Source organism: Paroedura picta, chromosome 8, assembly GCF_049243985.1.
Source record: "Paroedura picta isolate Pp20150507F chromosome 8, Ppicta_v3.0, whole genome shotgun sequence".
Taxonomy (NCBI): domain Eukaryota; kingdom Metazoa; phylum Chordata; class Lepidosauria; order Squamata; family Gekkonidae; genus Paroedura; species Paroedura picta.
Window position 1 is genome coordinate 36,565,764 of NC_135376.1, and position 23,619 is coordinate 36,589,382.

Below are 23,619 nucleotides of genomic sequence, written 5' to 3' on the forward strand. Positions count from 1 at the left end.
CTTCAACATCTTACCCGAGAATGGAAGGCTGGCCATGAGGCAATAGTTATTTGGATCTAGGAATACCTTCTTAGAGTGATCTCTTACCACACACCCCTTCAAGAGGTGTTTTTAATCTAATTTATTCATTTATCTATTGACTTTCAATACCACCCTTCCTCAGGACCCCCCTCAACCAGTAGAGATATACTATTAGCCCCAGGGCTAGACCTAGAAGAGAGAGGGTACACACTTGTTAGTACTTTATCCCTCCTTGTCTTATGCATAGTTTGACTGTTTGCTTAAGCTCCAGTTCATGCTGCCATCCAAGCATTTTGGTGAACTGGAGTTGGTTGAGGATTTTAAACCTCAATTTATTTCCAAGTTAAAAATTTCAGCTTGTGTAGAGTAAACACATTCCAGTTATTAAGGTATGTGTATTCAAATGTCATGGTGAACTGGAGCTTGATCAGGCTAGGAAATTTTGTATCAAACTGCAGGAACAGAGAAAAAAACCACATAGAAACTACAACAAGGATTCATTCCGCACATATTGGATAATGACCTTTCAATGCACTTCAGAAGTAGGAACATCAAGCTGAAGGTGCATTAGCCAATATGCGTGGAATGAGCCAAAGTATATTTATGCCAAATGGAATTTAGTTGCAGCTTGTTGTATTGCTCAAGTGTAGTATATATCTTCTGCACCAGCCTTAGATGAAGCTCGTTGCATATGCAGAATGTAGACTGGAGCCTGTCCACACTGCAATTGTGATTCATGGATTTATGCAGATCCAGACATGCTCACTCTTCCTGTTTGTAGCTGATCAAAGCAATTTGGAAAAAAGAGCCTTTGCTTGGGGTTCCTTAGAAAGAGCGAAAGGCAAAGTATGGGGCATAATTCCTTATCTTGAGCACAGTAGTGGGAATCTAATTTAAATCTGATGGGTTCATTGGGATGGGATTGCATAGGCTGGCTTGATATTATTATTTTTATAAGCAAATCTCTTAGAGATGGGTTATGCAAAGGCAGCTCATGTTAAAGGTTGTTCATCATAATCCCAAGGAAAATGTAAAGGATAAGGAAGAAAATTATATTAGCGGCAAGCAGTGGGAAAGGTAGTTTTTTGAAATAATGTTAAAAATGAACCCTCTTTCCCATCTTTTTCAATTTTATATTGATGCAGGCTGCAGCCTAGTTTGGCCCAGAACATTACACCCTGTCTACCCACCATGAATGTTATGTTTCTCAAGACACACAAAACTGCTAGCAGCACAGTCCTGAACATCCTCTTCCGCTTCTCAGAGAAACACAATCTCACTGTGGCCTTTGCAAGAGGCTCTGAAATCCATCTGGGCTATCCCAGCCTCTTCAAAGCAGCTTTTGTTGAGGAGTTCAATACTATTGGCCAAAGCTTCAACATCATGTGCAACCACCTGAGGTTTAATCCACCAGAGGTAAGATAACAGAAGGAAACCTGTGTCATTGCCTCTGTTGTTTAGAACAGAGATTCTCTGAACTGTGAGTCAGGATCCAAATGCAGATTCCACGGGTGGTTCTCTTGCAGGGTGGTTGCAAGGCTAGGAAGAACAGAGCAACACAAAGTAAGCTGTCAGAAGAGGCTCTGGGAGGCTTGATGGGGAATGTGGGTTTGCCTCTGCATAGTGTATGGAATTACACTGATATCTAGCCTGTGGCTCAGGAATGTTAACATTTCCAAACATGAAAAATAAAATACAGTTTTGTTCAGTATTAACCAGTGTGATATTCCTGCTCTTTATAATTTGCTCCAAATTGTTCAGTTAGACATTGTGCAGCCTGCATGAACTATTGATCCTAGCTCTAGTTAGCCTCTTATGAAAAGGCAGCAGTATCAGTCAATGATGGTGGACAACATGCTTGGTTGTGACTATGTTCAATGCAAAGCTTTTGCCAGTATTGTGTATTTGTCCATTTCTGCCCACTTCCACCAATGGGCATCACCCAACACAACTTCATTCTTCATTTGACTACAAGTTTCTTATGGCATATCGACTCTTTTTCTTATCCTTCACAAAATACCTAACCCTGTATGGAAGTGATGAAACTAGTACTCTCTGGTCAGCCAAGAATAGCAGGCACATGAAATAGTGATTACTTTCCCATAATGTAGCTGAGAATTGCAAGAAGCAAATTTAATTTTAAAATGAGGCTGGAATTCTTTGCTCATCCTTCACTAGAGGCTATGCTCACTCTTGTCTGTCTTTTATTAAACAGGTAAGAAAAGTAATGCCTAAAAATACCTTCTATTTTTCAATCTTGAGGGACCCAATTGCATTGCTGGAATCCTCCTATGTTTATTACAAAAGCTATTCTCCAGCATTTAGAAAGTCCAGCAATTTGAATGAGTTTCTGTCATCTCCATGGTCCTACTACAACCTAAGTGTAAAGTTCCATAACATTCCTGCCAGGAACAACATGTGGTTTGACTTTGGCTACAACAACAATGCAGAGTATGATGAACACTATGCCCAGTCCACCATAAAGGACATAGAGCAGAATTTCCATCTGATACTGATTTCTGATTACTTTGATGAGTCCATGATCCTTCTGAAGAATACTTTGGGTTGGGATCTGGACGATGTGGTTTATTTCAAACTGAACACCAGGAGCGTAGACAGTGTTCAGAACTTGACTCTGGAGAGTAAGGAAAAAGTGAAAGAATGGTGTGCATTGGATTGGGAACTTTACAAACATTTCAACAATACCTTTTGGACTAAGATTCGCAAGATGATGAGTCTAACATCTTTGTATCAAGAAGTGAAACTTCTGCAGAAGAGGCAGAAGGAACTGATGCAAATGTGCCTCTTGGAGGAAATGGCCATTGATAAAGGCAAAATAAAAGACAAAAGAATGAAGCCCTATCAATCCGGGGATGCCAATATATTGGGCTATAATCTCAAAGAAGATTTAGACAATGCAACACTAAAAATCTGCCAAAAGATGATCATGCCAGAAATCCAATATGTGTCATACCTGTACACTCAGCAGTTTCCATACAAGGCAAGGAAATCCTTAAATTGATTTCCCTTTTCAGCTGATGCAATATTTTAAAATCAGAACCGTACAGGATGCCATCACAGCATAATAAACGGAGAAACACCTTCTGTATGAATGCAAGGGATTGCTTGCTGTTTTACCAGGGTGATTCAACAGCATTCCAGGACAGGTTCAAAAACCTTCTTCATTAACACAGAAAACCCTTCATTCATGTGACCGGCGGCATGAAAGTGGGTGTTTAGGTAGTGAATATATTATATACTATCAGAGTCTAACAGTGGCAGGAAAAGAATGAAGGAACCCACCGACCAAGTATCAAGGCAAGCTTCAGCAGAGGATAGCCCAGGTAAGCCTCATCCCCTCAGATCTCCTAAGCTAAGCGGGGTCAGCCCTCACCCACCTCACAGGGTGTCTGTTGTGGGGAGAGGAAAGGGAAGGCAACTGTAAGCCGCTTTGAGCCTCCTTCGGGTAGGGAAAAGCGGCATATAAGAACCAACTCTTATTCTAAATAATAATAAATAAATCAGCTGGGGAAGAGACCCTGTCACTTTGCATGCTGCTATTCTAATACCCAAAGAATTTTTTTCAGAATGTAACTATGACTAGTATAATGCAAAGTAGTTTGGAATGGTAACTATTTATTGTATACAAAAGGTTTCCCATGTGATTTAATCTCAAGTGAATACAAACAAATCAAAATTGTGTTTCCACCCCCTATTTATCTCTGGAATCTGTTAACCACTTTCATTATGCTGTATGTCAACTTGCCCTCGCACTCCAACTAGAAGTCTGAACTGATTGTTTTCATCCCATGACATTGTATCTGAGGAAGTGTGTGTGCACACAAAAGCTCATACCTTGAATAAAACCTGGTTGGTCTTAAAGGTGCCACAGGACTCTAAATTTATTCTGCTGCTTCAGACCAACACCGCTACCCATTTAAGTCTATAGCCACGTAGGTACACTTGTCCATTTTTCTATCTCACTATGATCTCTGCAAAGGTTCTGTAAGTTTTTATAGTTGCCTGAAAGAACTCCTATGTTATACCACCTGTAGATCTCTGAAGAGCTTCCATCTCTATGCAACCAGAAATGTAATAGATTTAAACAATGCACAAGTGGTAGTGGGACAAGAGACATATGATAACTTGTAGGCATTTCATTCAACTACCTGGATGCCTCTGTAGTGCTGCTGCCTCTACTATTCTCCTGACAGTAGACAAAGGTGAATTCTCTCTGTATTCTGCCATGGTAGATATTGTATCACAGACATGATTACCAGGGGCTGGCCCCACCTTCAGACCCTTGGAATATGCAATGCCCATGGATTGTTGTGTAACATGGCTTTGTTGACTGTACTGCTTTCCTACCTCTCACCCATCAATGTCATGATTCCACGCAGATACTTCTTAGGGTATGATTGAATCAAAGAACCTTAACACAGTATTATTCATTTGGTTTTGCACAGAGATAAGGCTTCACAGGAGAAAAACTGAATGACATGGAAATAGTTTTCTGCTCCATTGATTGTTACATTTGACAAAGCAATCCGGGTGAGAATTTCTCAGCTATTCATAACTGGCAGTGTTTAGTGTTGTCAAGCCGAAATCACCTCTTGCCCCTTCTGCACCATGAGCGTGAGTTTGGCGACTGTGCTGGCAGAAATCTGATCCTGAAAGCTGGCTAAAAGGAAAATTTCTGCAGAGCCTGATCTACACCAATTAAAAGTTAACCTCAAGAGCCCAGAGACCTGCTGAGAACAAGTAGCTTTCAGCATGGGTGAAGCACTCCTGGCTATTTTGTTCAGCACCCAGATCCAGGCCAGATCTCTGCCCAAGCAATCAAGGCAAGCCCCTTGAGGGACAGGCACAGAAATTGTCACCACCCGCAGGATCTATGCAGCCTGCCATCCAGTCCTTTGGGGTGCTGGCAGTGCAGCTGGTAATCAGCTGTCTCCCATTATCTTGCCAAGCACAATCCTCATTGCCTTACCTCTTTATTTTGCTTGCTGCCATACCAACATCTTCCCAGGCAGACATGGCTTTTTTGGCACTCACCCCAAACAGGTTGTCTATACCTGGTCCAGACAGTGCAGGGCTAGATGATCTGTTGCTATATCACTGCACACATCCCAACTTTCTAACAGGAAAACACATTGTACAACCACGGGTTGGATCCAGTGGAAGTATTTGTGGAAGGAGTTGCCACCAGACTCTTTCTTTGACTCTCATCCTAGCCTTCCGAGCCTGGCTTCTTTCCATTTGCTCCTGGGCAGATATGGCTGAAGCCAGTGGGATTCCCACAACAGTAAGAGCCTTAGAGAGGGGAGAGCTCTTGCTGCTGAAGCACAGCTGGTGCTTCGCTCAATTTTGTTTACGGAGGCAGATAGTTATGGGTACCTGCACACCAACGTTGCTGACAACGTCCTCACTGCACTCAGACAATGAGGCCTTTGTCCTCCTTTTGCTGATTGAGCTGCTGGCTCAGGGATTTTCCCCCAATCATGGAACATCTAGAGAGCCCAGTGGGTCGGAGGTAGAGAGGAGCAGAGGGGGCCTGAGAAATGAAGCATGACACACTGAAGAAGAGAAGGAAGCCGCTGAGACTGCATCCACCAGGAATGCCACATTTTAACATGGCTATAAGGATTCAGAGGGACAAAGCTTCACGTCAATAACTATCCGTGGCCTTGAGAACCAAAGAGGAAGGAGAGAGCAACAAGAAAGGAGGAAGAGGTTGGTAGTTTCATGCTTTCTTTGCTCTTGACGTCCCCAACAATCTCTTTTTCTTTATTCCCATTTACTGTGCATTCTGTACTCCCAACGTCCTAATGTTCCCTTATGTTTTTCTCTGAGAAAGAAGAGATTGTGTGCAATGGCTCTCCTCTATTCTGCCCCCCAACGACCCCCCTCACTAATGCTTTCATTACTACCATGGCTGCAATATGGAATGCAGCTGTACCCCTCCATGCAGCTAATCGTCAGTGAAACTGCTCCTGCCCATGGTCACTGTGAGCTATAGTATCAATCTAAAGAAGATTTTATAAAATGCTTTCTCCAAGCAGTACAATTTACGCACCTCTCTGTCTGTCACCAGTCTTTCTCTTCAATGCTCTGCTGCTTAGTGAACATTTTGTTAAATAATTTAAAAATCTTTGGTATCTTTGTGCTTCCCCTTCTGCCAGAGGTTTTGTCCCTGCAGCAGGCCTATTTCTCCCTCCCCAATCTGTTACATGTAAATGGGGTATTGCACATCATTCAAGTGAAGACTTCAGAATGAGCATCATGCAAGGATGAAAATGCACATGGGACACATCTGGCTGGCAAGCTAGCAAGAAAAGGACCCTGAAATCATGTTTTACTGAAAAGATTTGTATTCCACCCCATCAAAGTGCCCTGAAGCATCTGACTTCAGACTGTACCCCCCCCCCCCCGCAAAACCCCAGGCACAGCACAAAGATAATCAATACAGAAAAATCATAGCTACAATATCAACCTGAATAGCCATGGGCAACATCAATTAACCTCTCTCAAGGACCCTCCTAAATAGAAATGTTTAACACTGCCCCCTACAATTTGTCAAGAAGGGAGGGTTTCTGGCCCCAAAGGACATAATCCATGATGAGGTAGCCTTAATTTTCCTTCGTGGGGAACAAACTCCTATGAAAAGCAAAGTTGCAACACAGGAACTTCTCAGGACAGACTGTCCTTTAAAGGAGCAGAGCACTGAGTTAGGATCTGGGAGAACCAGGTTTAAATCCCCATCCTACCCTTGAAGCGTGTAATCAGGACTCCTGGTGCTAGTAGCCATTCTTTCAAAACCTGTCATCTTCCCGTCTACCACTATGGAATTCTGATTCAGACTAGAGAAAACTGAGTGGCAATTGAAGGGTTAAGTCTCTTCTTCCCTTTCTACACCACCAAAATCCAATTAGTGGCTGCAGCCTTCAGAGCCCATTGAGAGGATTTGGCCAGAGCTGTTAAGGGGGATTAACATTTCCTTTGTCATGTACAACAGACTGATGATCACAAGCTCCTTATAGCAGGATAGCAGCTGGTTGTGGATGCTAGTGTTGTCAGGCTCAGTTTAAGGGTTTGTGGGGATGTAGAAGAACAACTGGCACGGTTAGTTGTGTGGCACAAGTAACTGTGGGCATCCCTTCCAGAGATAGTTGGAACTTTGGAAGCTGCTGATTTTGCTGAAAACGTTTCTTGAACCTTGGCAAGACACACAAGGCCAATATCTTGATATCTAAGGGGATCTTCATGCTCACATGGCTTGTGGTCTGCACATATGCTCAAAGAGCAATGCCCATGCTCAGCTACTAACAGAGCATCTGTATCACCCTTTTTTCATTCTTGCAGTCTACAAGCCACATAAGTGTGTAGACCCCCTAACAATCACAGCGTGATGCCCTCCTAACTGTACAGCACTGCAGGGTCCCTGGAAGCATGGGGCCTGTAACATATGCCACATGTACTACTCAGATAACCTACTGATGAGTATTGTGCCAGATCCAGCTGTATGCTGGTGCAGCAGGCTTGCAGACCGGGATAGTCTTGACCCACTGAGCCTGTCTGCTGTTTCCCCCTTTACTACAGATCCCTTTTGAGATAGACTGTCAGCAGTGATATTCAGATTTTGTGTGTGAGTTCAGGAGCAACAGCAGAGGATATGACTCTGCCTCTTTCATGTTCATGGAATGACTCTCGCTTTTAAGACCCAGTTCAACAAATAGATTAGGCAGTTATAAACAATGCATGTAGGGATGCCAGCCTCCAGGTGGGTCCTGGGGATCCCCTGGAAATACAGCTCATCTCCAGACTGCAAAGATCAGTCCCCCTGGAGAAAGCAGATTCTTTGAAGGGTAGAATGTACCCCACTGAGACACCCTGTCCACCCCAGGCTCCATCCCCAAATCTCCAGGCGTTTCCCAACCTGGGTCTGGCAACCCTACCCCTCCACCCCCCACCAGTGACCAGTGTACACCTGGAAACCCTTGATGTACCTGGTATTTGTTAAATAATTCGTCTACATAACTATCCTCATTTAAAACTTCATTATTTTTTCATTTATTTATGGCATCCAAATAATTCCCTAATCCATGAATTTGGCATGTTCAGAACGTTTTATATATATCTTCACTGAATAGCTTGTCTAGGATACATTATGTAGCAAAAGCTCAATCAGTAGAATTAGATTTATGTTTCTCCATATGAATGTTTTAATAAGTTTATTGTAACACCACTATATTTTATTTATTCATTTATTAGATTTTTATACTGCCCTCCCATACAGCTTAGTCTTCACTATCTGTCCACTTTGCCCTCTTTTTCAGAGTAGCCAAGGCTTTTGGAGTTCTTACCACTTCCAGAGATTTTTCTAGATTTCATGAACTTTGTTTCCAAAATTTTATTTTTGTTAGGTGTTCCCAGTTGCTCTGCCTCTATTCCTACCCCCACCCCACTGAGGCTTTGCTCATACATTTGCCTCCAGTCTTTGGCTAACACCAGTGAAACTGGCCTGCCGCTGAAAATCTGGTTGAGGATCCCAACTCCTGCTTACAGATTTTCAGCTAGAGGAGGAGAAGAAGAGTAGTTGTTTCTTATATGCTGCTTTTCTCTACCAGAAGGAGTCTCAAAGCAGCTTACAGTCACCTTCCCTTTCCTCTCCCCACAACAGGTGGGTGAGGCTGAGAGAGCCCTGATATCACTGCTTGGTCAGAACTCTTTCTCAGTGCTGTGGTGAGCTCAAGGTCACCCAACTGGCTGCATGTGGGGGAGCGGGAAATGAAACCAGGCATGCCAGATTAGAAGCCACTGCTCCTAACCACTACACCAAGCTGGTTGATTCTTAAGGGCTGATGGAGTTCCCTGTGATTTTCCATTAACACTTTCTTTCCCTGGTGCAGTTGCAATGGGCTCCCGCCATTTCCCTGCCCGGACAGTCCTCTTTGAAAGGGAGACAAGCGGAGTAACCTACCGAGTGCCAGCATTACTCTACATCCCCTGTGTTGCTAAGCTGTTGGCTTTTGCTGAGGAGAGGCTGAGTGTTGATGATGCTCATGCCAACCTGCTGGTGCTGCGAAGGGGCACCTTCTACAAGAACTACGTGGAGGTAAGCCCGTTTTGCTAAAGCAATGGGGTGAGGCCACTGGAAAGCAAAAGAAAGGGAAGGATTCTCAACAGCCTATCAGCCTCTGCACCACCTTTTATTCATTCTTTAGTTTATTTATTGTTAAGAATGTGTCTGTCTGTGTGTGTGTGTGTGTGTGTGTGAGTGAACAGGGCTTTGAAGAGACAGTGGCTTACAGATAAAAACCACAGTATAAAACAAGCCATTAAAAAGGAAACCGCTGCCCATAAAGCAAAGACCATTACAAGCCCCTCCCCAACTAAAAGCCTGGGTTAAAATAATGTGTTTTGACTAGCACCTAAAAGAAAATGAAGTAGGCAACAGGCAAGCCTCAAGGGGGAGGGCCTTCCAAAGATGAGGTGCCACCACAGAAAATGCCCTGTTTCTAGTCACCACTCCTCTCATCTTTGAAAGTGCTGGCACAGAGATAGATCGTAACTGGTGGGCTAGAAAACAACAGTCCTGGAGCACCTGGTCTTGTGAAGTCTTCATACTACACTTGTGGACCATCTCAAATTGCTGTACAATTTCTTAGTATAGATGGAATTGCAGGAAAAAGAGTATCATCTCCGTACTTGCCCTATGCAAAGTCTGCATATTTTAAAATAAATGATTGGGGGAGGAGAGCCTACGAGTGAGAATACGAGTGAGATCTACTAAGCTCTTTCCTCCTCTATCTTTGCCAGTGGGAAGATATGAGGGCCCTTGAAACAGCAACTCTGGCACACCACCGGTCCATGAACCCTTGCCCCATCTATGATGAGCTCACGGGCGTCATTTTCTTGTTTTTCATTGCTGTGCTGGGCAGGACCCCAGAAGCCTTTCAGATCATCACTGGCCAAAATGCTGCCCGCCTCTGCTTTGTGTCCAGTTCCGACCAGGGCATCAGCTGGAGCCCCGTGACTGATCTCACCCAACAAGTTATTGGCAGCACCATTGAAGGTAGGAAACGTAATAGCTGGCTTAGGGAAAGGGAAGAACAGGGAGCCCTCAGGGAGAACACTCATCCTGACACAACCATTTTTGTTTTGATACAGACTGGGCCACTTTTGCGCTAGGGCCTGGGCATGGCATTCAGCTCAAGTCCGGCCGTTTACTGCTGCCAGCCTATGCTTACCACATTGACTGCAAAGAATGCTTTGGGAAACTCTGCAAAACCACCCCACATGCTTTCACCTTCTACAGTGATGACCATGGACAGAACTGGGACTTTGGTGAATTCATCCCAAACCTGCAGACTGTGGAGTGTCAGATGGTGTCTGTGGATGAAGAAGATGGGAGCAATGTATTATACTGTAATGCCCGCAGTCCCTTAGGTTTCCGGGTGCAAGCACTAAGCTTGGATGATGGGGCAGTGTTTCAAGCAGGGCAGCTGGTGCAGAGGCTTGTGGAGCCCCCTCATGGTTGCCATGGCAGCATCATTGGGTTCCAGGCCCCTCTTTACTACCTGCATCACAACCTCCAAATGGTTCAGAGAAAAACATGGCCTGTTAAAAGCTCAGACTTATTGACACAGCCAAATATAGAGAAGAGAAACCAGCTTGCTCCTGCTGCTAGACCTCGGGCTTCTCTGTACCACCACCAGAAGGAAGGCCTTGCATTTTCCAGAACATCTAGTGGCCATCACCGCAATGTTCTTGGTCTTGTCTCCTCAGGCAACACACATACAGAATATGAACAACACAATATAAACACTGTTTCTGAATCAGATTTTAATTTCCAAATCCCAACTTGGGTTATCTATTCCCATCCAACAAGCTCCAGATCCCGAGTTAACCTGGGGATTTACCTCAGCACATTTCCCAGGGAAGCTGACACCTGGAGTGAACCATGGGTTATTTATGAAGGCCCCAGTGCCTACTCAGACCTGGCCTACATTGAACTGCCTTACTCAGAGTTCTCAATAACAGGGATCCCAGCCATAGCCTTTGCCTGCCTGTATGAAAACGGGGTACGGTCTCCCTATGAACAAATCTCCTTCAGCATGTTCACACTGCATGAGGTTCTTCAGAACATCCCTCTGACAACTTCTTCCTTGGGTGTGAAGCAGCCATCAGGTGACAAGAAGAGTTGGTGGAGGACCTGTGTAATCTCTTAAAGCTCCAGACTGAGGTGAATATATTTTCACAAAAAGTCACAGCAGATGAGACAAAAAGGTAAAAGGAAAATGGTACCATATAACTGTGGTATTATAGATTGATTGTGACATCATTGAAAGAATATGTACTTTTTACAGCTTTTCAATTTTCCTAATCTACACACAATACTCAGGAGATGTTTATATTTCCCTGTACTCACTGAATATCTTTTAGCTAAAGGAATCAAGCTTCTGCATGCCTCCTAATTGAGCACAGTTACATCCATGGTAAAGTTGAATACAAGTTCAACACTAATTGAACTCTACTACATGCCAGACCCTATTGCATATGAATAAAGAGATTTCCTCAGTCACAGCTCTGTTCACAAGCCCCCATGATTGCATTTATAGACTAAAATGAGTGGAGTCATCAGAAGAGTTGGTAGGAGTGAAGATGTTCGGCTTGGTTGCATTATGGCCATGAAGGCACAAGGCAAAGCCAAAGAGAATTTGACCTAATCATTAGTTAAAAGCTCTCAGACCTTTATTTTTTTTTTTAATTCAGCTCAGTCGAGATGCTTCTACATTGATTGGACAGTTGTCCTGCCACATTCCTTCTATATTTCATTTGTACCTTTTGCCTTAACTCCATGTTTTGGAATCACCTCTGACACATCTTCTTTGCTTCCCAAGCCTTCCTCTCTTTTCTCTTATGGCGAAGTAGTTAGGTTCAGGAACCCTTCTGCCTCTGACTTCACCTGCACCTCTCTCCCGCCATTTCTCAAGCTTAGGGACATGAAACGCTTCCCCCACCCCCATTATTTTCCTGCTGTTCTGTCATTAGCTGCAGTAGTCCGTAATCACACCTTGAACTGTTCTTCTGTGCTGTGTACCTCATGTTTCACGTCCTTTGCTGTATTAAGTGCCATCTAGTGTGGCCACTACCACATGCCACTTCCCTGTATTCCCAACAGGATTTTATATTTGGTTCTTTACTGAGGAAGTCAAATGGAAAACAAAAGCATCTGGGTTAGAATCATAGAGTTGGAAGGGGCCATACAGGCCATCTAGTCCAACCTCCTGCTCAACACAGGATCAGCCCAAAGCATCCTGAAGCATCCAAGAAAAGTGTGTATCCAACCTTTGCTTGAAGACTGCCAGCGAGGGGGAGCTCACCACCTCCTTAGGCAGCCTATTCCACTGCTGAACTACTCTGACTGTGAACATTTTTTTCCTGATATCTAGCCTATATCGTTGTAAAGGTAAAGGTATCCCCTGTGCAAGCACTGTGTCATGTCTGACCCTTGGGATGATGCTCTCTAGCGTTTTCTTGGCAGACTCAATACGGGGTGGTTTGCCAGTGCCTTCCCCAGTCATTACCATTTACCCCCCAGCAAGCTGGGTACTCATTTTACCAACCTCGGAAGGATGGAAGGCTGAGTCAACTTTGAGCCGGCTGCTGGGATTGAACTCCCAGCCTCATGGACAGACAGCTTCAGCTATCATTTCTGCTGCCTTACCACTCTGCGCCACAAGAGGCTCTTATCATTGTACTTGTAGTTTAAACCCATTACTGCATGTCCTCTCCTCTGCAGCCAATGGAAAAAGCATCCTGCCCTCCTCCAAGTGACAACCTTTCAAATACTTAAAGAGGGCTATCATGTCCCCTCTCAACCTACTTTTCTCCAGGCTGAACATTCCCAAGTCCCTCAACCTATCTTCATAGGGCTTGGTCCCTTGGCCCAGATCATCCTCGTTGCTCTCCTCTGTACCCTTTCAATTTTATCCACATCCTTCTTGAAGTGAGGCCTCCAGAACTGCACACAGTACTCCAGGTGTGTACTCCAGGTTCATTTTCAAGGTATCCAAAACTATCAGAGGCCCATTTAATCTCCATTTCAAACAGACTGAAACTGCTACATTCATTTCCAAGGCAAAAACACCGATGATCTCTTTCCTGTATCTGCTTCTGAGGGAGGAGTACAGAGGCCTGCCTACAGTTTTTCTGAGAACTTGAAACGTGGCTAGCTTGAGCCTGCCACCTACTGGCTGGTGCCAAATCTTTGCATCTACCAGAGAAACCTTACTGAAAAGGAGGACTTGAGTGGGCGCATAAGGAATCGAGGGGCTTGAGATCATCATGTTACAATCATAGCGATGCTTTCACTCATTGTAGTTTCCTTATGGTTTCCATTATTTTAATTCTTAACTGACCTTTATTACCTTATATAATTCTAGAATAGGCAGAAGAGTACATAGAATGTTTCTATAATTCTTTTGAAAAATTGTTTTCTGGCAAATACATTTGCTGTTCCTGTTTTTCCCCTGAAGCAGAATCTTTCCCCCCAAACAGCATATTTCTGAAAATGAAGATACGGTTGGTTGAAAGTTCTTTGGAGGCCCATCTCTGGCTTCACCAAAATACAGAGAAACTGCATCCACAATCATTTTTTACTAACTATGGGCAGAGTTCCCAAAAGAGGAATCTAAAACCTGCAGATTCTTAGGGAAATAGTCTGATTTCAGGATCATCTATGAAATAATCATAACATTTTATTTTTAATAAAGATATTTAATAAATATATTAATAATTTAGCATTGGTTTTAATCTAGTTTTGCGATGTGTTATGATATATATATTGTAAGCTGTTTTGAGTTTAATGAGAACAAATGGGATTCAGATAAACAGGATTACCTGGTCCCAGACATGCAGGAGTCGGGGAGTGCTTTTTGGAAAGGCAGGCAACCCACTCCAGCCTCAGTGACACTGGTTTTTCCTCTGCTGCCGTCATTCTTTTTTAAAAGTAATGAACTTGACAGCTTCCCCAACACCAGGGCAGGCAGCAGTAACTCTGTGGGTCCCTGCTGAAACTTACAAACTTTGTCAGCTCTTCTAGGTGGGGGTGGGGGCCTGTGTCAATTTTACCCATGTTTGTAAAAAGAAAACAAATATTACTATGTGTTACAATGCTGATGGGTACACATGGTGAAATTATTAGTATTATTTAATTCTGATTATTTACCCTTTAAAATTCATAAGGATCCATGGGGTGCCTTACAGAACTGCATAAAAGCTATAGTAAAACAAGACTTTCTTCTACAGCATGTCTTGGGGGGTTATCTGGATTGGTTGCTACAATGGAGGAAACTAGCTTTGTCACTTTCACCAGTGCCTTTAAAAATGGCACCGGCAGGAATGAACTGTACTGCTAGGATCAGAGAAAAATGGATAGGTGGAATTATTATACACAACCAATATTACCAATGACTGAGCTGCATTCCACGTAAGATGATAGAGCTGTCCTCAGAGCACATTTGAAAGGAGGATTATATTGCCATTGGAAAAGAAGTTTTAAATTTGTCAGAAATCAGTGCTTGAAAAAATGGGGTGAGAATGGCAAAAACATAGGAATGGTGATGAATGGATTGGGTATCAATGACTGGATTCTCAGGAATCAATGAGTGACTGAATGGTTTTGATACCAGAAAAATAGATGATGTGGAAGCATGTCAATTCTGGGAGTCTCGGAATACATCACAAGTTTCATTCATGGCATTTCCTTTCTGTTTTTTAAAAAAATAAGTAACTTTATTTTATATTTTGGCATATAAATGTTCAACAGCTTAAATCCATCAGCCGTGCTATCAGTGGACAGCAGTAAGCACATCATCAACAACCACAACAGCAGAAACAATAATATGTGCACATGCCCATCAAAATTGCAATTTTTCTCTTGGAAAAGATCAGCTTCTACAGCTGGGGGAACAATCAAGTGCAAACTATGAGGTTCTTCCCATTCTAAGGTTTTGAGGTAACAGCAAAGCTTTTTGCTTCACTGATGCATTGAAAGGCATGTTTGCTTTGGTTGCTCCCTGGCAACTTTCAGGACGTAGGCAGGTGGTGTATATACTTGCATTGGATGGTATTTCTTTGCATTAATGCGATCATGCTAGAAACTGTCATTTTTGTCTATCAAGAAATATTCATGATCATGGAGTCCCCATCTCTCTTTGATTTTCCTACCATTCTGGTCTGTCCCAGATGACAGAAGAGCAGTACAGAGAACAAGTCCCTTTTCTGAAGCCTTTCAGCATAACTCAAGTAGCATCTCCCACATGAACGAAAGGAGTGTTGCCCCTCATTGGGCCTGGCCCTTCTTAACTTTTTACTAAGAAAGGTCTCTGTGTTTCTGGCTCGTCTGGCCCTGAATGCAACTCCAAATTTCCTTCACACTGAAGTATCAAAGCTGCATGGGAACGTCTTTCCACTTGCAAAACGCTGACATAGGCTTGTCCATAAGTGGGATGAATTCAGTAGAGTTGGCCTTCTAACTGTAGAGAGGTAGAAAACCACAAAGGCAGAAAGGCCAGTGCTTTGGGTGGTGGCTAAGAGCAGCAGCCTCTAACCTGGACACAGGACTTTGATTCTCCACTCCTTCACATGCAGACAGCTGGGTGACTTTGGGCCCGTCACAGTTCTCTCAGAGCTCTCTCATCTTCAGCTACCTCATAGGTCCTCTAGGGCAGGGGTAATCAATCTGTGGTCCTCCAGATGTTCATGGACTACAATTCCCATGAGCCCCTGCCAGCAAACGCTGGTAGGGGCTCATGGGAATGGTAGTCCATGAACATCTGGAGGACCACAGGTTGACTACCCCTGCTCTAGGGCCTGTGAGGTTGTGGGGAGATGAAGGCTAGGCAATTGAAAGCTGCTTTGAGACTCTTTTGGGTAGTAAAGAGTGAGGTCCAAAACCCCATCTTTCTCTTCTCTCTCAATATGACCTGGACTTGGGGCTAAATTCTCCTGTGTCTCTTGCATGATGTCATGGAGCAAGAGTTTTAGCAGCTATAAATAATAGTAACTGGTGCCCTTTTAGTGCAAGAATCAAGGGGGGGTGGAGGAGTTTGTGGGTGTTTAAATAAATAAATAAATACACATTGTAACATTGTTAATTTTAAAAGCACTGAACAATATCCTACTACTCTCCAGAGGGTTCTTACGTTATAGGAAGATTCTGTGCTTAGCTGATCAGAATTGTAGGGTTCAACTTAAGAATCCCCTGCCTAACTCTGTGCCACAGAGCTATCTTGGTGGCAGTGATTACCTGCCAGTGGCTGACTTAAAGGTTACTGTGGAAGACAGTGTCATGTATTCCAGTGAAGGGTTTGTGACGGCTGATTACTTCCGGGAAAGCACCACTTCTGCTCTTCACAGGCAACACAAGAACCAGATAGGAATCAAACCTGCAACAGTAGAAACTACTGATTACCAACACAGATTAGTAAGCACACATTCTTTATAGCCTCAAATATAGAGAGATGTAGAAAACAGTGGCCGCCATATTTATCCTCAAGAACAGGAATACCAAAATGTGTAAAATCATATTTTTGTTGTTGCAACAATTTAGGTCTCAGCAGTCTGATCTGGATAGGCCAGACAAGCCTGATCCTGTTAGATCTTGGAAGCTCCGCAGGGCCAACTCTGGCTAGTAATTGGATGGGAGACCTCCAAGGATTTAGGTGGTATTCCTCCAGGGAACTCTAGGGGTTATGATGAAGAGACTGGCAGTGACAAACCACCTCCAAATGTCTCTTGCCTGGCTGCCGAACAATCCTATGATCTTCTGGCTCCACTACTCACTCCATACAATAAGTTAATATATAGGTCTGAGTGGGCAAGCTTTTGAATTTCATAGTACTTTTAATCAGAGTTTGACTGTTAAAGACATCTGTGAAACCCAAGAACTTGCACATACTTGCATCAACATAAATTGGTCAAACAAAATGATATTTTGCAATTAATTACTTTCTCTCTCTTACACAGGTCACCTCAGCATGCAATGGGCCTTCAACAATTCATATTCTTTCCCATCTTGGACTGCCTCCCCCCACATTAAATTAATCAAAATAAAGTTTGTCTTGAGTATTTTAGGAATTTTAGCTACTAGGCTATACCACTTGCTTCAGTACACCCTTGATGGGTCGTGGATGGAGGAAGGGGAACATGCATCTAAAAGAAGTAGAGGATGAGCAAGAGAAACGTAGAAGACAGGAAATGCTTCTGGGTCTGTCTTACCTATTTCTTGTCACAAAAGCCACAGATACATCCAAAAAAACCATTGATGATCTGAAGAGCAGCCAGGACCATCTCTACCATGCTGATGATTAGGAGGGCAAAGAAAAAATAAACATTCCAGGCTACCACATTGCGGGGCTCGATGCAAACAGAATTCCAAAGGGAAGGATCGTACAAGTAATTCTGAGTCCTTAAAGAAACAAATTTTGAATGAGAAATCTCTAGAGAGAAAATGTTTTAAAAGATGGATAAAGGGAAGCCTGTTCAAAAAGGAACTGTTCCCTGTACATGCATTTAAAACAATAAAGGTTGTTGAATTTTCTGGACAGATGGGTAAAGTGCTACCTACTGCTTTACTGCTTTTACTGCTATAATATCACATGCAGCTTTCCCTGGTTGCACTGTAAAGGTATGAGGGAAGATGGAAGATTGCAACTTGAGGAGACAGCATACCTCTGAATTCTGCTTTCTAGGAGGCAACAAAGGGGAAAGGCTTTGGCTTCTGTGCCTCTACTTACAGGCCTCCTAGGACATCTTGTTGGCTACGGTGGGCAAAGGGGATGCTAGACTAGATGGACCAAGCCAGGGGCAGAGGGAGTCCTCCAGGGCCCGTGAGGTTCAGACTTGGTCCATTGCGAGGATAGATGCAAGTTTAGCCATCATCACCTCCTGTGCCACTGCTGCTCGCATTGGAACCAAGGGGCCCTGGGGGTGGGATGAAGTGACAGGGGAACCCACATCATCATGGCAACTCCTGGCAGAGTTTGAGTAGCCCCTTCAGGGCAGCAACTTGCCAGGAATCTATGCAGTGCAAACTTCTTCTGAAAGCAGAAGCACTCTTGTATCTTATTCACTTGTTAAAAAAATGAGGACCCAAAGCAGCTTAACAATTAAAAAAAGACAGTGTGAACAGACTCCTGCCAAAGGCTCATTCCTCCAGGGCAGCTCAGGCTTAAAAATCTTGCCAGTTTAGGCCTCCTCTCTCCTTCCTTTCGTAGATATCTTTGCTTCTAGTACTTCACCAAGATGCCACTCCCAATTCACAGCTATGTAAGATTATGCTAAGATTTCATAACCCAAGAAAAGCGGCAGCTCTTCAGATCTCCATCAGAGCTCAAGGAATTCTGAGTTCCCTTACCTGCTGTTCATGTCTGGAGTGTCCATTATGAGGAATGGGTAATCCCATTGCTGCATCGTCCTTTGATGGTAGGTGGAATTATAGAGACAGAGGGGTCCTTCTGTCACACCGACTCCTGACAGAATAAAGCAAGCAGCTGATCCCAGCAAAGCCAGTGCTGACAGCACAATGGAGAGAAACATCTGTGGGCAAAGGAGGCACAGATCATGTGAGACCTCTTCAGCTGTATCACTCATCCTCAAGCCTCTAGAACAGGGGTAGTCAAACTGCGGCCCTCCAGATGTCCATGGACTACAATTCCCATGGCAGGAACTCATGGGAATTGTAGTCCATGGACATCTGGAGGGCTGCAGTTTAACTACCCCTGCTCTAGAGCAATGTGATCAGAGGCTGGCAAATACAGCCATTATGACACAGTGATGGGTCAGGGGGTTGTTTAGAAGAGAAGAGAACACTGTGTCCTTGTTCAGGGTCCAAAGTCCTTAAAAAAAAAAAAGTCTTACCTGAGGAAATGTTTTTATAATTTTTTTGCTTTTAAGTATTTTTACAGATCTGGGTATTTTTACAGATCTGATTTTTTACCATATTAAATTTATGTTCTCCACTTCCAACAAATTAAAAAACCTCTTTGGATAATGTTTTATGATTTGTCTATGGCTGAGAAAGCTGCTCAAAACTCCTGCACTTAGCAAACTCAAACTCAGGTTCAGTCCCTTCCTAATCTGGAGAATTTTCCTAGTAAACCTGAATATGAAATCCTTGTCTTAAGGGCTGACATTTCCCTGGGCCATAGAGGCAGCGTTACAGCTCATGGACTGCTTGACAGCTTTGTTTTTTGCACAGAGACTCAACAATTGTCGATTATTTGGACTGTCCAGTTTGATTTTTTCATTTTAAGATCTTACCACAAGCCCGGGAATGAAAAAGAGCTGTGCATGTCATTACATCCTTGTACTTAGACTGCTTATTTATTCTGAAGTATAAGCAAAATATATGTAGTTTTTCCACTGAGTGATCTGCCAATTGCCAGACACTTTTGCTCGCTATAGAAACGGTTAATTCTGCAGGGCTTTATATTTGTCTGTTTTGCTGTGCCATAAAGACAGATTGATTTGGGTCATGAGCAGCACAAAATTCCCAGGTCATGCAAAAATTCAGCCCTGCTATTAAAACTGGAACCTTTTCATCAATGAAATGAGCCACAGACTTACATTTTGACAAGTCCCTGAGCTGCGGACATTGCTCCATCTCCATCCAACAGCTGTGATGTGAATGGCAGCAGGAAAGACCTGTAAGAGGGAAATGATACAGAAACAACAGCTATATTCTCCAGGAATCACAATTAAAGCTCCTGAAAGTCCCCTCTGTCTTGTCCCTCTTTTTTATTGAAAGGTCATTTAGTGCAGCTCTTTTTCCTCATCATCAGTTGCGCATTAAATGTGCTTCTGTTTTGCTTGTTCTCAATGTACTCTCTTAAGAGATGAATACTGTTGGAGGGGATGAATACTGAAGATCTGAATGCAGCACAAACACTACATTTCATTACTACAAGTGCAGGACCCATGAGAAACTCATGGGAAGGAAGAAGCTCAGTGGCAGAGTATTCAGCTGTGCTCTCTGATTGCCTGTCTGCCCACCAGCTGCTCTGTCTTCCTAGCCTATCATCATCATCATCATCATCATTTTATTTATTACCTGCCTCCCCCCCCCCGGAGGCTCGAGGCGGGTTACATCACTCCATAAAAATCCCAAAATACAATCCAATAATACAATATAAAAACCAGTACATATACAAATATCCTTCCCCATAAAACCAAGATGAAATAGTGAAAAACTGCTATCCAAATCCCCGAATTTTCACCACCTAGACCGTTTATGCACTGGAGGTTTCATGCCAGGCTGCAGGCTGGAGCTTTAGTCGTGGCAGGTTGCTCCAACTCTTCCAGCACCCACATGGGTGAGCATTTGGCTAGGTGCACCTCATCCGCCCCGATTTGTGCTCCTGCATGAGAACTGGGGCAGTGAAGTTCCCAGTGCATAAACGGTCCTAGAGGGGACAGTGCAGAGGGTGCTGATTGATTTTGCTACCGCGACTGCTCTAGGGGGCCCTGCTCTCCCTTGCCTACCCTGCTCCTTCAGAATACCTTATCTTCACAAGCACAGACAATGTTTCTCTGTGGGTGAGGGGAGAGATTCAAATTCCTGTCCTTTAAAATTTTCTCACTTTTTCCAGAAAATATGGAAGGTCCTCCAAGAAACATCCTCTTTGTCTATATATGGCCTCAGTGACCAGATATAAGGGGCCATTCTCAGCTGGGCCCATGCTGAGAATTAAATATACCATGTAGGAAACCCACGGAGACTTGCTGTATTACTCTTCTCACACTATTTCTTCTTTCTTCCTTACAGCAGCTCCCTTATCATCTCCACTTTCTCTATTTCCTTCTCTCCTGCTAATCCACCAACCCTCCATGATGCCCTAGTCTGCAGCTTTATTTATTGTTTAATGTATACTCTGCTTTTCTCCCTAATGGGAATCAAAAGCGACTTATTTTGTTCTCCTCTCCTCCATGTTATCCTACAACAACCTTATAAGCTAGTTTATGCAGTGAACGAGTGAGGCTGGACCATGATTACCCGTGCAAAGCAGTATAGGAATTCAGCCTTGGGTTTCTCAAATCTTAGTCTGTTATTCTTTGCACTAAACCTCCCTGGCTTTCATAAACTGGCTACTGTTCTTGATCTCTGTGTCTAACTTTCCTCCTAGAGTAGGGTGACCAGATTTTAACATTGGTAAAGCAGGACACCATGGACTGGTGGGGGGGAGTTCCTGATTAAAAATTTGGTCTATATGGAGCAACGAAAAGTTTCATAGAACACAAGGATAGTATTGTAATATATCTTTTTAAATTTCAACATAAGTACAATTTGCCAGGTGCTCCCAGATGTCCCTCCAAAAGTGGGACAATCTGGTCACCTTATCCTAGAGTCATTGTGAAGATGAAAAGGAGAGGGAGATCTATGGATGCCACCCTGAGCCTCCGAGCATAAACTTCGGGAAAAAATGGCTGGGTAAATATTTGACAAGGACACGTTCACTTACCAGCAGGCCGCCTCCCCACACTCCTGGTAATATCATAGCATTTTTAGTAATGCGGCCCATTGTTAGGTACTGCCATTCCCAGCTGGGGAAGAGTAGGAAAATGTTGGCAATGATGGAAAGCAGACCCAAGCTAAGGAGGCCTGGGCCTAAAATTCGACTGCATGCCCCCACACACATCATCAGCGGAGAGCCCTGCAAAACTGAATGAAGAAAGGGAGGCAGAGGTGTTACAGCATCCGCCATGCGGCTTCATCCGAATCCTACCTGAGTTAATTTCAGAAGAGAAAACATAACTTGGGTCCCTCAGAGCAGTTCTGAGATGAAAAAATTTCTTTCTGTAGAACAGTTTTCCCACCTTCCCTCCTGCTCTGCAGCCCCAAATACCACCTCCAAACTTTCAAAGGTGAATTTCAGGCTGCTGTAAGAGAGTGAAGGTGAGAAAGTTATGTCCCACAGGTAGGAAATCTTCCACCTGCAGAAACACTCTGGTGGATCCCAGCCAATGATCTACCCCCATGCCCCTTCAGCCCCAATTAGTCCAGCAGTACTTCCACCAGGAATCCATCACCTCTTCCTGTTCAAGGACTTCCAACTACACTTAAATGCATCAGTAACACAATATCCTGTCTTTACGCAATGGTTGGGATGTAGCAGGAAAATTGCTGCCAGTACTCCCTTGACCTTCATGGATATTCTTGCGCTGGATTTTATTCTTCATTGGAAAGTCATTCGTCATTGTTTTTCACTTACCTTTGAAGAAGAAGAGTTGTTTTTTATATGCCACTTTGGAGTCTCAAAGTGGCTTACAATCGCCTTCCCTTCCTCTCCCCACAACAGACACCCTGTGAGGTGGGTGAGGCTGAGAGAGTCCTGAGATCACTGCTTGGTCAGAAGAGCTTTATCAGTGTTGCGGTGAGCCCAAAGTAGTCCCATCTGGCTGCATGTGGGGGAGCGTGGAATCAAAGCCAGTTCGCCGGATTAGAAGCCGCCACTCTTAACCACGCTGGCTCTTTGAGAGATGGAATACAGTGATGCAGATTAAAGGAGCTTGTGTTCCCACCTATGGCGAGGCCAGGGCCAGCGGTGTTGACATTCTCCTATAAAGGCTACTCTTATGACTATTTATACGTTTCTGAATGCAGCAACTCACTTGCTTTCTCCCTAGATGGTCACAGTTACTGACCATCCTGTTTTATACATTGATCACATGCTCTGTCTTCTTGACTGGCAATTCCAACAACTCAGTTTTAGGGGAAGAAAATAGCACACAAGGAAATGAGTAAGCTGCTTCCATGAGGAACTGAGTTGAGAAGTGGTTGTATTTGGAGAGAGGTTGCTTGCAACATAACCCACACTCAAAATAAACCCTACTGGTGATCTGAGGATGTGAGGCATCCACATTACTTTTTTGTTGCAAAAAGTAACAGGGCTCTTGTGCCCCTTAAAGCATCATTGCAACACAAGCTATCATGGGACAGGGTCTGTTTTATCAGCTGAATGAAGTGAAACCTTAGTCAGCAGATCTGTAGGGCTGTCAGCCTTCAGGTGGTGCCTAAAGATCTCCCAGGCCCTGACCTCCACAAGGTCCAACCCCCAAATCTCCAGGAATTTCCAAGCTCAGAGCTGGCAACCCTAGAATGATGTACAGTGGAAATAAGAAGTCATAAAATGCATTTTTAAATTGCACAATCCACAATGATTTCTCCTTCTCTGTGGGTGTTATATCTGCTGACTCATGCATCTGATGAAAGCTCTTCCATAAGAATAAATCTGTTCGTCTTCAAGACACCATAGGTCTCCCTGAGGTTTTTGTGGCACTGTTTAAACTAACAGGTTTCTTGACCAAGTGGTCTCTGTTTTCAAGACCCCTCTCATGACATCTGTGATTTTCTGTTCTGAGGAGGAAAGAAACATCTGTCAAGCTGGCTGGGTCACCAACAGTTCTCCAAAGGCAGATCTGGAAGGGCAGAAAGGCAGATACAATAAGAGGCTTCCAATAGGGACTCCCAAAGTAACCCCATGACAACTTGGTGGGCACCCAGTCCACCAGACAAGCAAGGGAAGCACTGCC

General features: G+C 43.7%; 3 protein-coding genes and 1 long non-coding RNA gene across 10 annotated transcripts in view; 2 read left to right on the plus strand and 2 right to left on the minus strand.

The window, feature by feature from the left end:
• The window catches only part of GAL3ST2 (galactose-3-O-sulfotransferase 2), a 25,733-nt gene extending 21,830 nt beyond the window's left edge, over positions 1 to 3,903 (plus strand). For all 3 annotated transcript variants that reach the window (XM_077349068.1, XM_077349067.1, XM_077349070.1), the window contains 2 exons: positions 1,167 to 1,437; positions 2,237 to 3,903. In XM_077349068.1, coding sequence (XP_077205183.1) covers positions 1,167 to 1,437; positions 2,237 to 3,043 — 1,078 coding nt within the window. In that variant the 3' untranslated portion in view covers positions 3,044 to 3,903. The remainder of the gene's footprint in view (positions 1 to 1,166; positions 1,438 to 2,236) is intronic.
• The window catches only part of LOC143843269 (uncharacterized), a 36,823-nt gene extending 29,948 nt beyond the window's left edge, over positions 1 to 6,875 (minus strand). Inside the window, exon 1 of the long non-coding RNA XR_013233515.1 lies at positions 6,789 to 6,875. This is a non-coding gene — a long non-coding RNA (uncharacterized LOC143843269). The remainder of the gene's footprint in view (positions 1 to 6,788) is intronic.
• NEU4 (neuraminidase 4) lies at positions 3,236 to 17,190 on the plus strand. Of its 5 annotated transcripts, none has more exons than XR_013233514.1 (5): positions 3,236 to 3,365; positions 8,931 to 9,136; positions 9,841 to 10,096; positions 10,192 to 11,310; positions 17,056 to 17,181. XR_013233514.1 is itself a non-coding variant. In XM_077349065.1 (5 exons), the coding sequence occupies exons 1-4, from the start codon at positions 3,311 to 3,313 to the stop codon at positions 11,250 to 11,252; spliced, it is 1,578 nt and encodes a 525-aa protein (XP_077205180.1). In that variant the 5' UTR covers positions 3,236 to 3,310; the 3' UTR covers positions 11,253 to 11,266; positions 17,056 to 17,190. The 5 variants fall into 5 exon arrangements, 4 of the variants coding, with proteins under 4 accessions (XP_077205180.1, XP_077205179.1, XP_077205178.1 ...); XM_077349065.1 differs by having other exon boundaries at positions 10,192 to 11,266; positions 17,056 to 17,190; XM_077349064.1 differs by lacking the exon at positions 17,056 to 17,181 and adding an exon at positions 14,855 to 15,735 and having other exon boundaries at positions 10,192 to 11,266.
• Positions 15,903 to 22,634, minus strand: TM4SF19 (transmembrane 4 L six family member 19). Its single transcript, XM_077349071.1, has 6 exons — positions 22,299 to 22,634; positions 21,549 to 21,748; positions 19,657 to 19,734; positions 18,446 to 18,627; positions 17,308 to 17,497; positions 15,903 to 16,475 (listed from the first exon to the last, which is right to left on the minus strand). Exons 2-5 carry the CDS (start codon positions 21,726 to 21,728, stop codon positions 17,308 to 17,310), a joined length of 630 nt encoding a protein of 209 aa, XP_077205186.1. The 5' UTR covers positions 21,729 to 21,748; positions 22,299 to 22,634; the 3' UTR covers positions 15,903 to 16,475.
• Between the last annotated feature and the right edge of the window lie 985 nt (positions 22,635 to 23,619).